General features: G+C 36.9%; 1 protein-coding gene across 1 annotated transcript in view; it reads right to left on the reverse strand.

Annotated features, from left to right (window-relative positions):
- Positions 1–2,508: 2,508 nt before the first annotated feature.
- Positions 2,509–19,669, reverse strand: part of DSC3 (desmocollin 3) — a 45,558-nt gene continuing 28,397 nt past the window's right edge. Inside the window, exons 10-16 of the mRNA XM_025365134.1 lie at positions 16,452–16,708; positions 16,196–16,338; positions 14,956–15,180; positions 12,189–12,413; positions 9,688–9,809; positions 5,722–5,979; positions 2,509–3,287 (exon numbers count right to left, since the gene is read on the reverse strand). Coding sequence (XP_025220919.1) covers positions 3,090–3,287; positions 5,722–5,979; positions 9,688–9,809; positions 12,189–12,413; positions 14,956–15,180; positions 16,196–16,338; positions 16,452–16,708 — 1,428 coding nt within the window. The 3' untranslated portion in view covers positions 2,509–3,089. The remainder of the gene's footprint in view (positions 3,288–5,721; positions 5,980–9,687; positions 9,810–12,188; positions 12,414–14,955; positions 15,181–16,195; positions 16,339–16,451; positions 16,709–19,669) is intronic.

Here is a 19,669-nt window from a genome sequence, read left to right on the forward strand (position 1 = left end):
CTTATAAAAATAAGAAAAAACCAATCTGTACATTTACATAAAGATTCCAAATCATTCACTGGGGGAGAAATGAAAGCTTTAAAAATATATTTTCTTGCACACTCAAATACCATAAATTTCATTTTACACATATAAGGAAATAATAATACTACATATGGGAAAGTCACATAAAACATAGGAATGAATCCCTGAAATTAAATTTTCATTTGAGATGAAAGAATTGCAAATTAGGGCATACATGCAGACCAGGTGGTTTTCAGCATGTTCAAAGAACAAAGACAAGGTTAGAGGTTTTATAAACAGGGAAGTGATACTGGTTGCTCTTTGAGAAAGTTTGTCGGCCCTAGTAAGGTCTTGGGGAGGTGGCACGTTTTGATTGGCAAGTGAGGGAGTGCGCAAACCACAGTGGGTGTTTCAGTAGCCATTAGATAAAACTGGCTTCTGGTTACAGTAGACAATTTCATCAACTAGGCTTGCAGAGAATTCCATTCTCAGAGCAATATTTTGTGCCCTGAGTTTTCTCCCCCTGGCTTCTCTACTGTCTTTTGCTTGAGTATTTCAAGATTGATCCAATTCGTATGATCAACTTTCACACATGTTCAAAATGATTACATTAAAATAAGAAAACTTTAAACGGAAAATAAGGCCAAGCGCGGTGGCTCACGCCTGTAATCCCAGCACTTTGGAAGGTCGAGGTGGGCGGATCACGAGCTCAGGAGATCGAACCCATCCTGGCTAACACGGTGAAACTCCATCTCTACTAAAAATACAAAAAAATTAGCCGGGTGTGGTGGCGGGCGCCTGTAGTCCCAGCTACTTGGGAGGCTGAGGCAGGAGAATGGTGTGAACCCTGAGGCGGAGTTTACAGTGAGCCGAGATCGCGCCACTGCACTCCAGCCTGGGCGACAGAGCGAGACTCCGTCTCAAAAAAAAAAAAAAGGAAAATAAAAAGTGTAAATCTAAAACACATATATTTCAGGGTCAAATTAGAAAACAAAAAATGTAGGAATAAATCAGAATTTTAGATACCCATTTAATTCATAGACCTTCTTAGTGCCCAGAGGGAGGGCTACAGAAGGAATACAGCAATTCCCATGAATGCCTTGTTTGTTCTGCACAACCAGTTCAGGCTCATCCTGCAAATGCCTTCAAACTCATCATTCAGTCAGCTCTGTCTCCTGGATTTCTCACTCCAAATAAGGTTAGCCATAGAGAAGAGGTTGGATGATCCCTCAGTGGACTCAAATGGCAGTTGCCATTGGCTTGGGAAAGGAAAAGGCAGTGCCAAGCCTACTCATCATTCAGTCAGCTCTGTCTCCTGGATTTCTCACTCCAAATAAGGTTAGCCATAGAGAAGAGGTTGGCTGATCCCTCAGTGGACTCAAATGCCAGTTCCCATTGGCCTGGGAAAGGAAAAGGCAGTGCCAAGCCTAGGAAAAAGTATGAAGCAGATGATGTTGCCTTTACTCTCACCCATAGTCCTTGTGTCCTCTCCTTGCCCTGGAAGGCCTGCGTCTTCATGTTGCCCTCTGACTTCCAAATGCCTTACTTAGGCTGCTTTCTCCTAAAGTTCCCTCTGTTCTAACATGACAACTTGTTCTTTTTCTTTTATACATTCAAAGTTTCTATTTCTTCTATTATTTTAAAATTTATCTGGAGAAAGCAAACTGATTAAAAATTAATTCACACTGAAGGATGGTGGAAAACCTGGAGTATTTGTCACTTAAGGGAATCTCTGCTGGAGGCGTTGCTGACAATGTTAGCAGAAAGCTGAAAGAAGGGGGCCCACGAGGCCTGGCTTTCCTTGATTCACGCCAATACCACTCAGAAGAACGGCGGTAAAGAGAAAAATGAAGTTTTGTAGCTCTCAGGCCCTGATCAGGTGTCAAGTTTGTGGGGCCTAGGCCTAAGGACACTCAATCTCCCCGGGGTGCTTTCAGTGAGATCCGCCCCTCAGCTCCCTCTAGCCTCTATACTCTGGGAGAACATGGTTATTTGGTTCTAAATTAAAAAGATGTTGGTCAATATAAGAGAGAACAGAAACAGCAATAGAGGATTTAACTTCAGTAAAGGTAAGTTTTAAAATATTTTTTTATTAGCTCCCCAAAAAAACACCTTATCTCTGGACCCTTGCTACCAAAAAACAGGGAACCCCAGCTACAGCGAGTATTCCCAAGTTTGCTACTAACTTGTGGATACAGAAATCTTGAAACAGACTGCAAAGCAAACCTACTGTTCCATCGAGTTCCCTCTTTCCTTTCCACAGAAACCAGAAAAATTTAATTTGTTTACAATTTTAAACAAATTACACAAATTGGACAGGAACTATTTCCTGACAGACTCAGTTATAATGCAGCATTTAAGAGCTAGGCCTAGGAAGCTCTCTCTTTTTTCTATTGTAGGACAAACTATACCCCAGCCTCATTTCAAGTTTTTACAATTTTCCTCTTTGTTTTCATTTCATTTTAAATGTTGCATTGATTAATAATAATATATCTACACACATTTTTTTCCAACTATATTCCTATGGAAAATTGCTACTTCATGGGGCACTTCAACAAATTTTGCCTCCAAAGTCAAATGAATTTGGTAGTGCAGTAGGGATGAGTCCCTATTCTTTATGAGCTGCAACATTTTTAAGTTAATTCAGTCTTCAGTGTTTCTTTTCCAAATTTTTCTTCACATAGTAATACTCAATATTTCTTGTTTATTTTTTAAACTATCACTCAAAGTGAATATATAATAATGTGATATTAGCGTAACTTAGCTATTTTTGGACTAATATTTATCCAACATATTTATTACTAAAATATCTGTTAAAAAAAAAAAAAAAAAAAAAAAGAGCAGATGCTTAATTCCTTAATTCCAGTGCTGCAGCTTGAGATTTACTAGTTGTCTGTTTTAGCATTTTTCACTTTTTGGAAAAGATAAGCAACAACTTGCTTAAAAAATATAAATTGGTGGGTAGCATAATTCAAAATTGAGGAAAAAAAGTCATCATATACATACATGTTGAAATTGAACTTTACAATATTATTTTTGGAAACCTCCAGAATGTCTGGCAAAGACCTAATTGTAGCACTGTGACATTATCTCTTTGTGCATGCTTCTGCTAATGTAATAAATTTGGGTTCCAAATTATTTAAGAAGTCAAGGCCGTCTTCTTCCTGTTTTTCACTGCAGCAGCCCACAGAACCAGCTGGAGATCCTCTTCCCTCGTAGTTATAAGTAAGGACATAATCTTGGGATGGCATGTGGTCTTCATTCTGATTACATCGATGCAATTTCTGTAAAATTTTTAAAAAAATGAATTGTATTATAGTTTTAAACAACTTAAATATATGAACATAAAATTTATTTTTATTTACCTTTTATGTTTAATTTTTAACCAGTGTGTCCTCTAATGGATTCCTACACACAAAAAATGCACATGATTGGTCTATATTACAACCATACCATAAAGTCAGTATAGTTTACATTTCTAATTATCCATATAAGTAAAAAATTATGTATACAAGTGTTATATTTAAGTACATTCAAGTTATCATTAAACGTTTATCTCTCAATTTTATACACAGAGGTCAGGTTAGTCCAAAAAATAGAGATAATAGTCATACTGGTTGGGAGTTTGAGATTGGATGCCAAACAATCTTGGTTGTGAGTCAAAGCTCTAGCTTTACCAACTAGCTATATGATTTTGGACAAGTCACCAAATATCCTTTAGTCTCAGTGACCACCTAACGAGATTATTTTAGAAATTAATGACAAAATAATAATGCATAATACACATATTATGCCCAGCACATATTAAATGTAAAATACATTTTAACTAGAATCACTATTATATGCAGTCATAAAGTAGGTAGGATTTACCAGTTTAACTTCAGAATCAAGTTTCCAAGATACCCAAAACATGGCAAAATACATATATGCACCAAAAAGTTCAATGAAATTAAAAAGAATGAACATAACCCATATTGCAAAAACGGGGCTTTTGTAATAAAGAAGCCAGGCATTCAGCCACATCTACCCTGTCTGCCACTGGCCTGTCTGCCAACTCATCAACTGCCATGTCTCCTCCTTTTCCTCACCTGGGTGCCCACTCCTTGCCTATGTGGAGCTCATTGGCATGACTTACGTTCTTTCTTCATGACGTTGTTAGCCTTACCTCCCATTACCTGGTGTGCAATTGAGGAACCCTCCTAAGACTATGTCTTAAGCCTCACTCCGTCTCAACCTGATCTTACATGAATACTGACTGTCTAGAAGTAGAAAAAGAATTAACACTTGAATTTGACCCTCCAAAATGCTATGGATACATAACCTACAGCCCTATACCAGAGTATCGCCCATTTGCATTCCATCCAAGGATGAAAGGTCCACTGTTTGTCCTGCAATGGCACTGGTATCCTCTGATAAAAGAGGTAAAAATTTAGTTCAGAAGAGTGTCTAATCCAGTGGCTTTCTATCTAGCTGCACATTTGAATCATCTCAGAAATGTAAAACAAAAACAAAACAAACAAGAAAACCCAAATTCCTTAAATAGGAATCTTTTAGAGTAGAACACAGACATCAGTATATTTTAAAAGCTTCGTAGTGGATTTTGCCAGACCCAGTGGCTCATGCCTATAATCCCAGCACTTTGGGAGGCCAAGGTGGATAGATCACTTGAGACTGGGAATTGGAAACCAACCTGGGCAGCATGGCAAAACCCCCTCTCCACAAAACATGCAAAATTTAGCCAGGTGTGGTGGTGTACACCTGTAGTCCAAGCTACTCAGGGGGCTGACATAGGAGGATCACCTGAGCCCAGGAAGTCAAGGCTGCAGTGAGCGGAGATTGCACCACTGAACTCCAGCCTCAGCGACAGATCAAGATCCTGTCTTTTTTTTAAAAAAAAAAAAAAAGGAAAGAAAGAAAGAAAGAAAAGAAAGAAAAAAGCTTCCACTTCATAGGGGATTTTGGTATGAACAGAGAATTCCTTATTTTAATTCCTTCTTTCTTTCACATTCTTGCTTTCCTTAGAATAAAACACTTTACATTTGCATGGTGCTTTGTATATTTAAAACATGCCCTGCAATGGTGATGATAGTTAATAATAGTATATTGTATATTTCAAAATTGCAAAGAAAGTACATTTCAAATGTTCTCACCACAAAAAAATAAGTATTTGAGGTGATGTGTATGTTAAGTGTGATTTAGTCATTCTACATTGCAGACATAAATCATATCACTTTGTGCCCCATAAACACATTCAGTTACATTTTGTCAATTTGCAATAAAATAAAAAATATATAAATCATGCTATTTAATCTTTATGCTAAAACTGCATTCAAATGTTTGTGTTTTCACAGAGAAATACAGATTTCATTTGAAAAGTTTGTCATTGTGAGGAAGTAGAATTGCTTTCACATTCTTCTATATCAAAAGGGTTAATGAGGTAAATACACAACTAAAAGTGAGATGTTAGTGAAGAATATTAAAAACCTCCAATATTTATGGGATTTTATAAATTAAGTGAAATATGACAAGTGAAATAAAATCTCTTTTAAATTAATGTAACAAAATCAAAGAGCACAGAAAAATGAACAGAGCAAGCAAGAGAGGGCCCACAGAAAAAGACGGAAAAGCAGTTTCTGAAAATATATGTTAATTTGAATTTTCTACTCTTCTCCATTCAGAAGTTTAAATTTTAGGGTCAAAACACCTAAGGAAACTCACTTCACCGAGACGGGGCTGAGTGAAACTGTGCCACTCCGAGTACGTGTATCTGCAGTTGTCCACCTCCGTGTGTCCTCCCCTGCAGGAGTCCAGGGTGTGATGGTGCCCAGCCCCCCGGCAGGATTCCAAGGTCTGGTTTCCTCCTTTCATCATTTCAATGGTTTCCTGTCCTCCATTTTTCATTCCTGATCCCACGGTGCCACAAAAACCTTGGCTAGAGTTGTTGGCAGTCTGGGTCATAAATCCATTGGCAGAGCACTGAAATAATAAAATAAAATAATTCATGTTGAGAGGAAATGGATTCTAAGTTGTCATGAGAAGGCAAAGGAGAGAGGACATTTATTCAACCTTTTTATTCATTCATTCATTCAACAGACATTTATCAGTTTCTGATTATGTGCCCAGATGCTGTCTTCATTCATTTTGTGCCGCTATAACAGAATACCTGAGACTGGGTAATTTTTAAAGAACAGAGGTTTATTTCTTACAGTTATGAAGTCTGGGAAGGCCAAGATCAAGGAGTTCACATTAGGCGAGGGCCCATCCCATGGCAGAATGTGGAAAGGCAAAAGAGCAAGAGTGAGAGGGAGAGGGAGAGAGAAAGAGAGGATCAACAGGGGACTGAACTTGTTTTACAATAAGCTTTCATGATAATAAACCCATTCCCATGATAAGGACAGTAATCCATTTGTAAGAGCAGAGCCCTCATGATCTAATCACCTGCTAAAGGTCTCACCTCTCAACACTGTTGCATTGGGGATTAAGTTTCCAACACATCAGCTTTTAGGGACAAATTTCACCCATAGCAAATGCAAAACCCTAGGGATATAAAGATAGGCATAGTCTCTTGATGGCTCCAAGAAGCTCTTATTCCAAGGAGAGAGAAAAACAAATACTTTAAGAATGTGATTACTCTACTATGTAGGTGAGCACAAAATGTTACAGGAGCACAGAAGTAGAGCATTAAAATTCAAATCCAAACAGGGTAAGTGAAATAGACTGGAAAAACTCTGAGCTAAGAGACTAGGGACTAGGAGGAGTGGGACAAACAAGGCAACCACTGCAGAAGGTTCTGGAGGCAAAAGGCAAACAATGTCCTTCAGGGGTCCCCAACTTCAGTCAGTTGAGAACAGCTACCACATAAGATTGGCGTTGGGGGGAGGCTAGAGAGGTTTATAAAAGGCCATAATATATAAAGATCTATATGCCATGCTAAAAAAAATACTTTATTATGAGGATTATAGGGACTGTGAAGAATTTTAACTCATTACAGAGAGAAACCCATTTCAAAAATATCATTCTCGGCAATAATGTGGAAGAAAAATAAGACAAATTTAGTGTCATGGAGGTCAGATGGCGGTCACTGCATCTGATCTGATCTGATATTCCAGGTGAAAATGATAAGGATCTAAGCCAAGGTAGAAGCAGTCATGATTGAAAGAAGTAGGTGGACTCCACAGAGAGTCTACAAGTATCTAGATTGATGAGGCAATCAAGGACAGAGTCAGAAATTATTCTTTTGTGTTCCATGAAGGCAAATAGGTAGATGGTACAACTCACTGAAACAGGGAGGAAAGATGTGCTTGTGGGCAAGAGGAGAGTGAGCAACTAAAGTTTAGATACGGTAAACTTTAGAAACATGTGGGATGTCCAAGATGAATATATGAATATGCGGATTTGGAAGTCAGATGAGAGCTTTGAGCCGGAGATATAACTCTGGGAGTCACTCCCAAATAAGTGATAGTTGAGGCCATGGGAATAGAAGACCAATCCCGAGAAAATTGTCAATGAAAAGAAAAAAGGGCTAAGGATAGAACCACAAGAAAAATCACATGTTAAGGGGTGGGTAAGAGACAGCTGTGACAGGCCAGATCTGAGTAGCCACTGAGACAACAGAGAAAACCAAAGAGGCAGGATTCTGAAGCCATGAAGAGAGAATATGATAAGGAGTGGGAGCAGCCAATGATGTTAACAACAACAGAAAAATCACAGCAAGGTAAGAATGGGTTCAATTAAAGTATAAGTGTCCATTGGATTTAAGTGAAAGAACAGCCATTGATCATCTTTGTCGAAAGAATTTCCAAGGAGTGCTGGGTAAGCAGGAAGTAGTATCATAGAGAAATCAAATATAGTTTTTTCTTTCCAAAAGTTCAGTTTGAAACAAAAAGAGAGATTTGGAGGGAACTAGAGGATGACAAAGAGTCAAGGAAATGCTTTAAAATGAAAATGTCTTCATTGAACATTAGCTTAATACTGGAACTTCACTCCAACCCTCTGAGCTATAGGACAGAAGTTTAGTTACAGTGGTAACCTTGACATGTCAGTTTTCATTACAAACAGTTACATTACTTTCAGGGCAAGAACCTCCATTACATTCAGGTTCCTTTGTGCCACCTTCTTATCAATTTAAATATTTTTCTACTTAAAATGCAGTCTTTAACTAAATTGAAAGATTTTTCAAGTGCAGATGATTTAATGAACCTGAAATATATCTACAAGTAATATTTATATTGCCTTAGAAAAAAATACCAGAAAAAAAAAATTGAAAAGTAGCCATTTGGTGGCAGTGCTACCCTATATTTTTTTACTTAGGTTGCTGTTACAATAAAATTCAATTACAAAAAAGGAAAAAAGCTCTCCTCATTATTAAATCTTCTTGATGGTACAGTTTTGTTGTAATAAACACAAGTTCAAAGATCATATTTCTAAGTGGATAAAAGAGGAATTTAAAACAAACTAAAGCAATGCTGAACCTACAGAGCCAGCTTTCATATTTTCTATTCTCTGCTCCTTTCTGTCCTCCTACAGCCGCATTTCCCAAAGTTCATTCTCACAGGGTATCAACAACTCCTTATCCATGTCAATAATTTCCAAGTTTACTTTTCCAGCCCTGATTATTCACCCAACTCCTAACCCCATGTGCATGCCTTCAAATGAAATTCAGATCCAAAGCTAAAATGATCACTTTTACTCATTGTATTAAAGCAAGTTTATAGATTCAAGAAGAAATTTTATGTTTTTGTATAAATTAATATTTCCAAGCTCCTTTTAGAAGTGTTCCTAACACAGAACAGGTAAATATTGTGAAGTGGCCACTCAATATAATCAGCTCTAACATTAAATGGCAAAGAACAAATATTAAGTAAAAGTCTTATAGGTTATGCTGTTTTCCTCTCCTTTAGCTATTCTCACCATCTCTTCACTTTCAAACCCTTCTGATTCTTTAAGTTACCAAATAAGCTGTACCTCTTGTCACTAGCCTTTCTGGTTGATCCAAACCACATGAGTACACTTAGGTATCACAGGAATTTTTGAATGCTGACAGTGCTTTATCATATTGGTTTATTGTCATGTTCCTATTTTGCTTTTCCATAAAAGTGGGATCTATTTCTCATAAATAAGTTGACATATTTTTGAGGAGAGAACATGCCTTGTAAGTACTTTTGTGTATATATATACACTTCACACAAAACAAGAAGCATAAAAGCACCTCAGAAGTCCTAAGAAATATATAAGGAAAGAGTGGCAATAGTCTTCCAAACCCCTCTCCCTTTCTTTTAGAAGTATCTCATTGATATTTTCCTAGTTAACTTGAGAACTTTTAGCAAGCTTTTTTCCCCATTATAAATGGTTAACAAGTTACATGAACAAATTATATCTGGAAATATACATTGTAGAGTGCAGGCAAAACAAATTATTGCTATAATAAATTCTCACCATCAAAGAACAAGTTGAAACTATAACACTAGAGTGCAAAAAAGATAACTAAAACAATACATCTGGATCACGAAGTTTAATAAATTACCACTATATAAACATTTGCATATTGACAGACAATATTTATGCCTACTAAATCTGATTCAATTAAAAATATAAATTAACTCCTACATTCTGAAATGAGTTTATGAGGATGAATTAAATAAATTGTCAGAGATACAAATATGTATTTATTTAAAAATTACTTACCACTCTATCATCTCCAGGTGCTTCTGTGTTTGATATAATTAAGTTTTGCTGTGCTAAATCTTCAGGAAAACGTTTGCCTTTAGTTGCACCCAAAACTCCACATACTAAAGTTAGCAATACAGCTGAATTTAAAAATAAAAATAAAATAACTTATTTTAGCATACATAGAATAAAATCATCATCATTTATTTCTTACGACCTAAGGATCAAAGTAGAAGATAAAGCCACTAAGCATGGCTTCCCATGAATTATCTTGGCTGTTCTAAGTTAACATGTCACCAGCTAGCTTAGATTTTAGAATCAGGAGCAATCATCTGTATTTTTTTATTGTATCTCTCTAATTGCTTGAATTCTGCCCATCAAAATAAAGTACTTAGAATTATGAGTTAAACAGTACATAAAGAAAAGAAATCACCAACATTTAAGACAAAGACTTTGAAAAAATTTACTGATTCCCCCCAAAATAATTTCCCCACATGAAAATGTAAAAAGAGAATTGTGTACAAAAAAACATGAAAAAGACAGACTGCTTTCCTAGAAAAGATTTATCTTAATTGAACCTACTTTGCATCTTGCCTATTAAGAATTCTTATTCTAAATCATAATTGTGGGAGATTGAAAATACATGATAATTAAACTAAGAATAATAACAACAATTCTTTCAGTCTAAAAGACCCTATAGTGCATTGGCAAAATCCCCAAACCCAGACCACTACATATTTTTGCATGGCCTATGAGCTAAGACTTTGTATTTATAAATGGTTGAAAAAATTCAGAAGAATAAGAGTCTATAATGTGAAAATTACATGAAATTCAAATTTTATAGTCCATATGTATTGTTCTATTGGAACACAGTAATGCCCATAATTTATATATTTTTATAGCAATGTTATTGTTTCAGGGACAGATTTGATTGGATACAATGGAAAACACATGGCCTGCAAAGCTTGACATATATACTATCTGGTCCTTTACAGAAAAAGTGTGACAACTCTTGCCTATCCTACGTGGCCCCACACTACCTTTCTGGCTCCATTTCCTAATCCTCTTCCCTTTGTCCACTCTTACCACACTGGTTTCCCTGCCACTCCTTGGTTTCTCCAGACATAATCACAAATTAGGGTCTTTCCATTGACTTCCCTCTCTGACTGAAAGTTCTTGCCCCAGGCATTCCACCTGGCTAACTCTTTCACCTCTTCCAAAAATCATTAAAAATAATCTTCTCAGGCCTGACCTCTCTATTGAAAATTGCAATCACTGGCACCAATACCCCCCTCACCAACACACTCCATGGCACTACAGATCCTAATTATTTCCCTGTCTTTTTTTCCTCCATAGCATTTAATTTATTCATTAACTGTCACAAGACAGATTGATTGTTTTTGCTTGTTCGTTTGTTTGTTTGACCTTCCCTATTTTTCCTAAGCACCTAAAAGTTTCCCGCCTACAGTAGGTATTTGATATGTTTATTTTTTGACTTGATGAAAAATAATGAACACATTAGAAATTTACTATGTACTGTTCTAAGCACTTCACATGCATTACCTTATTTAATACTCAGTGCTACACCACATGGTAGGCTACTACAATTATTCCTTTTACAGATGAGAAAATTGAAGCACACTTAAGTAATTTGTCCCAGGTCACATGGCTTACAAGCGACGAAGCCGGGGTACAAACCCAGGCAGTCTGATTCCTGAGTTTTTTGCGCTTAACTTCTACTCTTACCACAAAACAAAGCTAATCTAGGCTGGAGGAGGTTAACAGAATTTAAAATTGGCAAGATATACCCAAGAAGAGATACGGCTGAGAACAGAACATCTCCCATAACTCTGCGGCTGAATGGTAAAAAGATACGGAATGAAGCCTGTAATCCCAGCACTTTGGGAGGCCGAGACGGGCGGATCACGAGGTCAGGAGATCGACACCATCCTGTCTAACACAGTGAAACCCCGTCTCTACTAAAAAATACAAAAAAACTAGCCGGGCGAGGTGGCGGGCGCCTGTAGTCCCAGCTACTCGGGAGGCTGAGGCAGGAGAATGGCGTAAACCCGGGGGGCGGAGCTTGCAGTGAGCTGAGATCCGGCCACTGCACTCCAGCCTGGGCCACAGAGCGAGACTCCGTCTCAAAAAAAAAAAAAAAAGATACGGAATGAAAGTAGTTTTTAGTGGACTTTCCTAAGGCAGAAATTTTAGATTATTCTATTTAGCCCTAAAAGGAATGGCACTGGAACCAAGAAATAAAGGCTATCTGTTTGTCAGATTTTGTGAAATTTAAGGAATTTTCAAAAATTATGTCTAAGCATAAAGTCTTTTATCTCAAGAAGGATCATGTTCCCTTCACAGAAAATATTCAAACAGAACTCAGGTAATAACACAAAAGGAACTTGGAAAGAGACTCACACCTGACGGATGCTTGGACAAGATTATTTTTTAAAGATCTTTTCCCGCACCTAGATTTGTTATATATATTTTAAGTTCAAGAAAGTGAAAATACTTACAAAAGAGCAGTGCTATACCCAGTAGTATTGCGAGGATTGCCCATTTTCCAAGTACTACTCCTGCACTCCTTGAAGTCACACGACACTGAGCTGGATGAGTACACTCACATAGATTAACTCTCAATAATTTTGTTGCAGCTTGGCCGGCCCTGTCTTTTACAGTAATAGGAATGGTATATTCTTGAAATCCAGCATTTTTCTGATATGAAAGACGGGCAGCTGTGTCTGAAAGAAAATAAAAGAAGTTTATTTTTTAATGATCATTTATCATTTAGCATTTGTTTCATCACACTTGTTTTTGAAGGCATCATTCTCAAGGAACTGCCTGCCACATGAAAGTAAATAAAAATGGAGGACTATCTTCAACCCTTTCAAACTCTAATATTATCTTATATATGTTGTCCCTTGTAATTCCTTAGAAAGGAGCCCTTAAGAAATAATTTGGCATTGGAGTGGCCCAGTAGTGTTCTAGTAATGTTTATCTATACAAACTAATAATGTTAGGTTGGCTGTTAACATACGCTTCAAGCATTTTTCTCCAGTACCAATGTATCTACAGGTACACACAAATAGTTTCTGAAGTTCACATTCTCTTATCCACTGACCTTCTAGTATTTGCACATTATTCATATGGATAAGGTAATTTTTTCAAAGCACAATAGATTGTTTACAATTAACGCCTTGTATCTGGAAGTAATCTTAGTACCAGAAGCTAATTAATGTCACTCAGGCTACTTATAAGACTTACACAAAACAGAAGTGTCTATATAATAATTCACTTTTACCAACTGTGATAGTCAATTTTCCCCAATAGTCTTGGTCTATTATTTTAATGACCATATTATCAACTAACCAAAAGCTCCACAGAATTTCAATGGCAGTTACAACCTCCTTGAGTTTTTATAATAGAATAAGTAAAATGAAAAAGTAGCATAAAACACACCCTGGAAGTCATCTGGAATTTCTAAGCCTTAATTAAATGCTCTGCTGTAGCTGTAAGAATTTCAAAGATTTTGGCTGCACCTCGTACCTGAAGGCTCCCTAGAGGAATATGAATTACCACTTGGGTTTACTTAGGACCACTCAATACCACACTGTATCTAAGGTAAGATCCTTGAAATCCCTCCACTCCCTCAAGACAACAAGTGAGCCATAGTAATGTCTTATTTACAGTAGTGTATTTGCCTCTGATTTTCCTTCACTCACCTATGCTCCCTTCATATTGTCCTCCTGTCACCAGTGTCACCTTTAAAAGATGTAAATCCTGGGATGGCATTGCCTTACTTGCACATTCCCAATGCATAACTGCTGTTGCCTACTGTACCAAGGTTAGTCCTCTCAGCCTGGCACACAAGGCCCTTCACCACCAGATTCCACCCTTTCTTCCACCCAACCTCTTGGCATTCTTACTAAAACCTTCTAAACTCTAATGACATGGATGTACTAATTCTTCTGGTATGTTTCTTCTTTTATGCACATTACTAATCAATTATTGAACAAGCAAACATTTATGAAGCAGTTAGTATCTACTAAGCATTAGGCTAGGTGCTGGAAGTACAAAGATGAATTGCAAACGCTCTAGGAAACTCATGTATTGGAAGGGAGAGGTAATCAGATGTTAATACAACAGGAAAGGCACTGCAATGCAGGTAGCAAAGGGTCATGGTGCCACTCCTTCCAATTCAAGACAAACTTCAGAGGTGGAGCATCTCAGCTGGGATTGTGTCTGTCTTGTTCATCTCTATATAAATCCTCAGGATCTGGACTAGTGCTTAATAGATAGTAGGTGTTCATAAATATGTGAAAAAAATATCATGCTCAAAAATATCAAGCTAAGAATCGGAAAAAGAGGTATTCTATGTAGATAGGGCTATCCACACAAAAGCCCAGTTGCATGAAAGAACATGGCAGTAACAACAGAGTGAAGTATGGATGAAGTACAGAACATGACACCCCCCATAAACTGCTACAATAGGCAGCAGCCCCTCAACAGTCCTTCTCATATCCCTTCCCATATCCCGCCAAGTTCACTTCCAGGATACCCTAGAGTGCTTAGTCTATACACCTGAGCTCCTCACTTCCAGAGTCAGCTTACAATACAATTTAAACTACACATCTTCTGCTCTCTCCTCACCTCACTGGTGAGAAGAGAGCAGATGCAATCTCCCTCTGTGCCCCAGGCTAGAATGCAGTGGCACCATCTCTCAACTCACTGCAACTTCGGTCTACTGGGTTTAAGCGATTCTCCTGCCTCAGCCTCCCCGGTAGCTTGGATTACAGGTGCCCACCATCACGCCCAGATAATTTATGTATTTTTAACAGAAAGGAGGTTTCACCATGTTGGCCAGGCTGGTCTTGAACTCCTGACCTCAAGTCATCCACCCACCTAGGGCTCCCAAAGTGCTGGGATTAGAGGCATGAGTCACCGTGCCCAGCCACCGGTATTATTTTTAAAAACACACACACACACACACAAACACACACACATACACACACAGTTTGTCTTAATGATAAGCTGCCCAACATTTTTAACAAAGCTTTTCTTTGTTGTAAATGTAAATTTTGCCTTCATAAAAATTACAACTTCTTTCATTTTATATATAACAGAGCCCCCATACAATATTTATAAAAGGTTAGTTTATCCTTCTAAAATATATTAATGGGACTCAGTTTTACTTAATGCTTTGTGTAGGTAAGCAAGTCAATCTATCCTCCAGTTATTCTCAGTTATTTCAGAGTTTATAAATCATTATTTTTTATTAAATACCATTAACTTTGGTGAGGCTCCACAGTCTACTGATTTCTGGAGAAGTATTTGGCAAACTGAAATAAAATGGAGCTCCATGGACAGGTTCATCAGGATCAACAGCTAAAATGTCGGTATAACCCATTTTTGGTTTGCAAATGACTACATATTCTTGAAGTATTTCTGGTGGATTATCATTTATGTCTTCAATGTCCACAGCAAGTGTTCCAGTACATGACCTATTATCTAAGGACAGAGGAATAAGGTTTAGTGTTATTTTAAAATTCTTTTATAGTTTCTTAAAGAATAAAAAGTCAATTCAAAGTCAATTCAATTATATTCTTGTTTTTTTTGTTGTTGTTGTTGTTGTTTTTTGAGACGGAGTCTCGCTCTGTTGCCCAGGCTGGAGTGCAGTGGCACAATTCCGGCTCACTGCAAACTCCGCCTCCCAGGTTCATTCTATATAGGATATCTGTTTTTAAATAAAGTGATTATTAAAGGAAATGATAAATAAATAAGAACATAGATGGATAAATAGAATCTGCAGCTAGTCTGAAATGACTATTGCTACTGATAATATCAGATACAACTGCCAATAAATCTTTTACCAGAATTACTACCAAATAAAAATAAATGTCTCAATTTCAATCTCTATTTTTGGGGGTTCCAGGTGCCAGGTGTTAATGAGCAGTAAAGTGGTTACAGATAAGATTTCCAATCCCAGGATATATTCAAACCACTAAGAAGATTTTTTTTAATATAAGATTCCCAGGCTCCACAACCAGAGATTCTGATTCAGTTATTCTAACAAAGTATCTACAGAGTATTATTTTTATTTTAATGTGAAGACAAGGTTGAAAAACTCTGAGTTACTTTAAGGAACAGAATTCAAGAAAAGGATCACTTTGACGTAATATTCGGCTGAACATATAGTTCAATTTAAAGCTCAATTTAAAGTGGCACAAACAGATGTGGAAGTCTGATGAGACCATTTTATCTAGTTTTAGATTTCAGTTTTATTTTTATCCTCTAGCACAGAAATATATAAAAATGTAAGGTCCTGCCCTATTGGGAATATAAAGATAAATAAAACATGGCTTCTTGCCACCAGTTTCACCTTGTTAGATAATTAAGAGAGACAGAAAGAGTCTTTAATTTCAAAGAATTCCATATACTTACCACCAAAAAAACTGCATAAGAATAATTATATTTTATTCTCTAATTCCTTTATAAAATACCAGATTAAAACTTCATTTTTTACCTTTGTCTATTGCCAAGACTGTAATATTATACAATTCATTTTTGGGAGTTTCAACCTCCCTATCCAGGATTTTGGAAGTTATGATTGACCCTGAAATTTCATCAATGGTGATCCAACCTTTAGGATCATGCAATTTTTTGTACCTGTTAATAAAAAAATAATAATAATCTTTAGCATTAGAAAACGTTTTCAAGTAAGTTACTATCTCAATGATTACAAATACATTATTAGTATGTGGTTATAGATTTATTTTTACCTTAAACCATTGCCATTTCTAGTTTCGGGGTCATATGCCTTATAGCCATTGATCTTTGACCCCACTGCTAAGTTTTCTTTAATCCGCACATATTGGGCTGCAGGGGTGCATTCAGGCCCCTCATCCAGATCCCTCACATGAACTGTAACCAAGGCTCTGTTCAACGCTGTCACTCTGGGTATATCTCTAGTAAATGGTGCTTCATTGTTTACTCCAATTTCCAGGTTCACTTGATGGTTTTCTTCATAATTCAGTGGCTTTAAAATAAAGTCCATGTATGTCATTATCAGTGTAAAATACATTTGGTACTTCAAATGACAAGTGAACATTTGTCATTCTGACCAGTGTTGCATAAATTCTATGTTCACATTTTGTTAATACTGACTGTTATCCCTTGCTAGAGAGTGAATCCTGTGTTAAGCCTTTACCAAGAATGTTCCAAAAGCTTCTGCAGGTGGTTTTATAGAGTTGGACAAAAGAAATTCCTGAAGTATTTTTATATTTCACTCTTACTAAGGAAAATGATTCTGATTCAAAAAATAATGCAAACAGATGACAGTATTCTTATGGCCCTCCTTGGAGCACTGTCTAACAGGCTGGGCTAAGGGTCATCTGAGTATGGGAAGGTGCCTTTATTTGGCTTATCAGTTACTACTGACTATGGCCCAGGCATTGTATAATTCTTGTAAAGTTTGATGTTGACTTTCACAAAACCAAAAGGTGCAATGATTTCATTTTCGGTCTCATAGAAAAGATATTCCCAATGTCTGGGTGTTTTTTTATTTTATTTTATTTTATTTTATTTTATTTTATTTTATTTCATTTTTGAGACAGAGTCTTGCCTTGTTTTGTCACCCAGGCTGGAGAGCAGTGGCACAATCTTGGCTCACTGCAACCTCCACTTCTTTGGTTCAAGTAATTCTCCTGCCTCAGCCTCCCATGTAGCTGGGACTACAGGCACGTGCCACTATACTCAGCTAATTTTTGTATTTTTTTCTTTAGTAGAGATGGGGTTCTGCCATCTTAGTCAGGCTGGTCTCCAACTCCTGAACTCAGGTGATCCACCTCCCTTGGCATCCCAAAATGCTGGGATTACAGGCGTGAACCACCATGCCCGGGCCCAGATGTCTGTTTTAATTGCCCTCTAAGGCATCTAACTGAGCCATCTAATTTCTGCTTTTGCTTTTATCAAAATCCATCCAGAGGCTCATTTCTTCTTAGGAATCAACTTGTCTTTTTTCTGGTTCCTTCATGAATGAGTGAAAACCTTTATCCATCCATACCCACTACCTATTTTTATGAAAATTAAATTTTTGAAAATTTGAGAATTATACTTTGCTTTTGTCTATAATTCATCCAATGAAATTTTCACAGTAGATACACAGAGGAATAAGGGAAATACAATGTGATAATTTCAATGACATTGAATCTCAGGCACTGCTCTAACAGTGAAAATAAACTCACTAAATCCTCATGACATTATGAACTAAGTATTATTGGCCTCATCCTCATTTTACAGAGCAGAAAATGGGAAAAGGAGATAAACTTATTTTTTTAAGGCCAAAAGATAATCATTTGAGCTTGAGTTTGAAGCCAGGTAGGCTGACCTGAGCCCATTTCCTTAGCCCACGCTATAATCCCTATGCTATCGTGTGCTGCTTAATTGGCTCACTGGTCTCTAAAAGATTTCCAAATCAATCTTTGATTAAATTCAGTTTTAGATAACAAATCAAGTTAAACCCATAAAACATTATGTTACACTGTATTATAAAGTTGAAGCACTTTTTCTTCAATTTCTCTTTCTGCTTATCAGAACAATCACTGGCTAAACATTGAACATAATCAAAACTGGTGAAGAAAATTATTTTAAATCTTTCTCCACACCTAGGTATTAACGGAGTAAGACACGAATATCACGAGTCCACTAAAAAGTCAAGAAAGTTTCTGAATCTTAGAATCTACAAAATGTATGTAAAATCTTTTATATTTTGTTTGAGTATCCCAGAAACTGGAGAGTCAAGGAAAAAAATATTAATATCTGTTCATTTGATGCTGATGAACACTGCTTCACAAATTTCATGCGCTGGTGTGATCACATGGAGAGTAAGAGCAACTGCTGGCAATGAGAAATGGATGGAAATGTAGAGAACAGCGGCTGCACTGGAGGAGGTGCAACTACTCAATCCAAAAACACTCACTGAAGCCTTGGAGCTTCTTTGTCCCATTTTTCAACACTTAAGATGGATATTGTCTTAGTAGCTTAAAACTCTCTAAAATTAAAAATCTGGTGAGATGCAATCCCAAAGATTAACGAGATTAGTTAATTCCATTAATTAATAGGAAAGGATGTAAATTCTTTTCCACCTCAGGGTACGTTTTTGTTTCGCCATTTAAAAAAAGTGTTTAAAAATATCCCACATCTGCACTGAGATGACAACTCCCTAGAAAATGGATAGCTGTGGAAATGGAGCTGAGGACTCTCCATGTTGAGAATGACCAAGAATAATATCATCCTCACTCAAGCCCATATGCATCACTGCTGCTGCTCAAATGGACAGAAGCTACTGAGATGGAATGAGTTTACCCAGAACTCAGCAAAAGGCCGTATCACTCATGCTTTGTGGTTACAGAAAAGTTATCTATTATGGAACAGTATAACACTAGTCTCAAGGACATAGTATAACTTTTTAAAATAAAATAATAATATCCTACAGTTTACCAAGTGCTTTTACATTCAATATTATATTTGAAAAGCTATTAGGGAGGCAGAGAGAAGTATTGTTCCCATTTCACAGATAACACAGAGGCTAACTTTCCAAGATCACACAGCTGTGGAAAACAATTTAACATAGTGCTTGACAGCGTATACTTATAGTCAAAGAGCTAGGTTCAAATTCTGTCTACACTACATGCTAGCTGTGTGGCACTGGGAAAGTTATTTAGTCTCTTTAACTTTTCTCTTCTGTGAAATTGTTGTAAGAATGACATTTAACACTACAGCATAAAATAAGTGCTTTACACTAAATTCTGAGTAATCTCTCAAGCTGTCGCAGAGGCAAATGAAGGGAGTAAATGATGTATGTTTTTGTTAACAGCCAATGTAATGCGACAAAAGGAGACGCTAACTAACAAGAAAATGTTTGCAAGCTTTATTCAGCTAAAAGAAGTATACCAGAGCAATTCTTGGTTTGGCCTACTGATTACTTAATTCTTTGAGG

The sequence above is a fragment of the Theropithecus gelada genome, chromosome 18 (genome assembly GCF_003255815.1).
Source record: "Theropithecus gelada isolate Dixy chromosome 18, Tgel_1.0, whole genome shotgun sequence".
Lineage (NCBI taxonomy): Eukaryota > Metazoa > Chordata > Mammalia > Primates > Cercopithecidae > Theropithecus > Theropithecus gelada.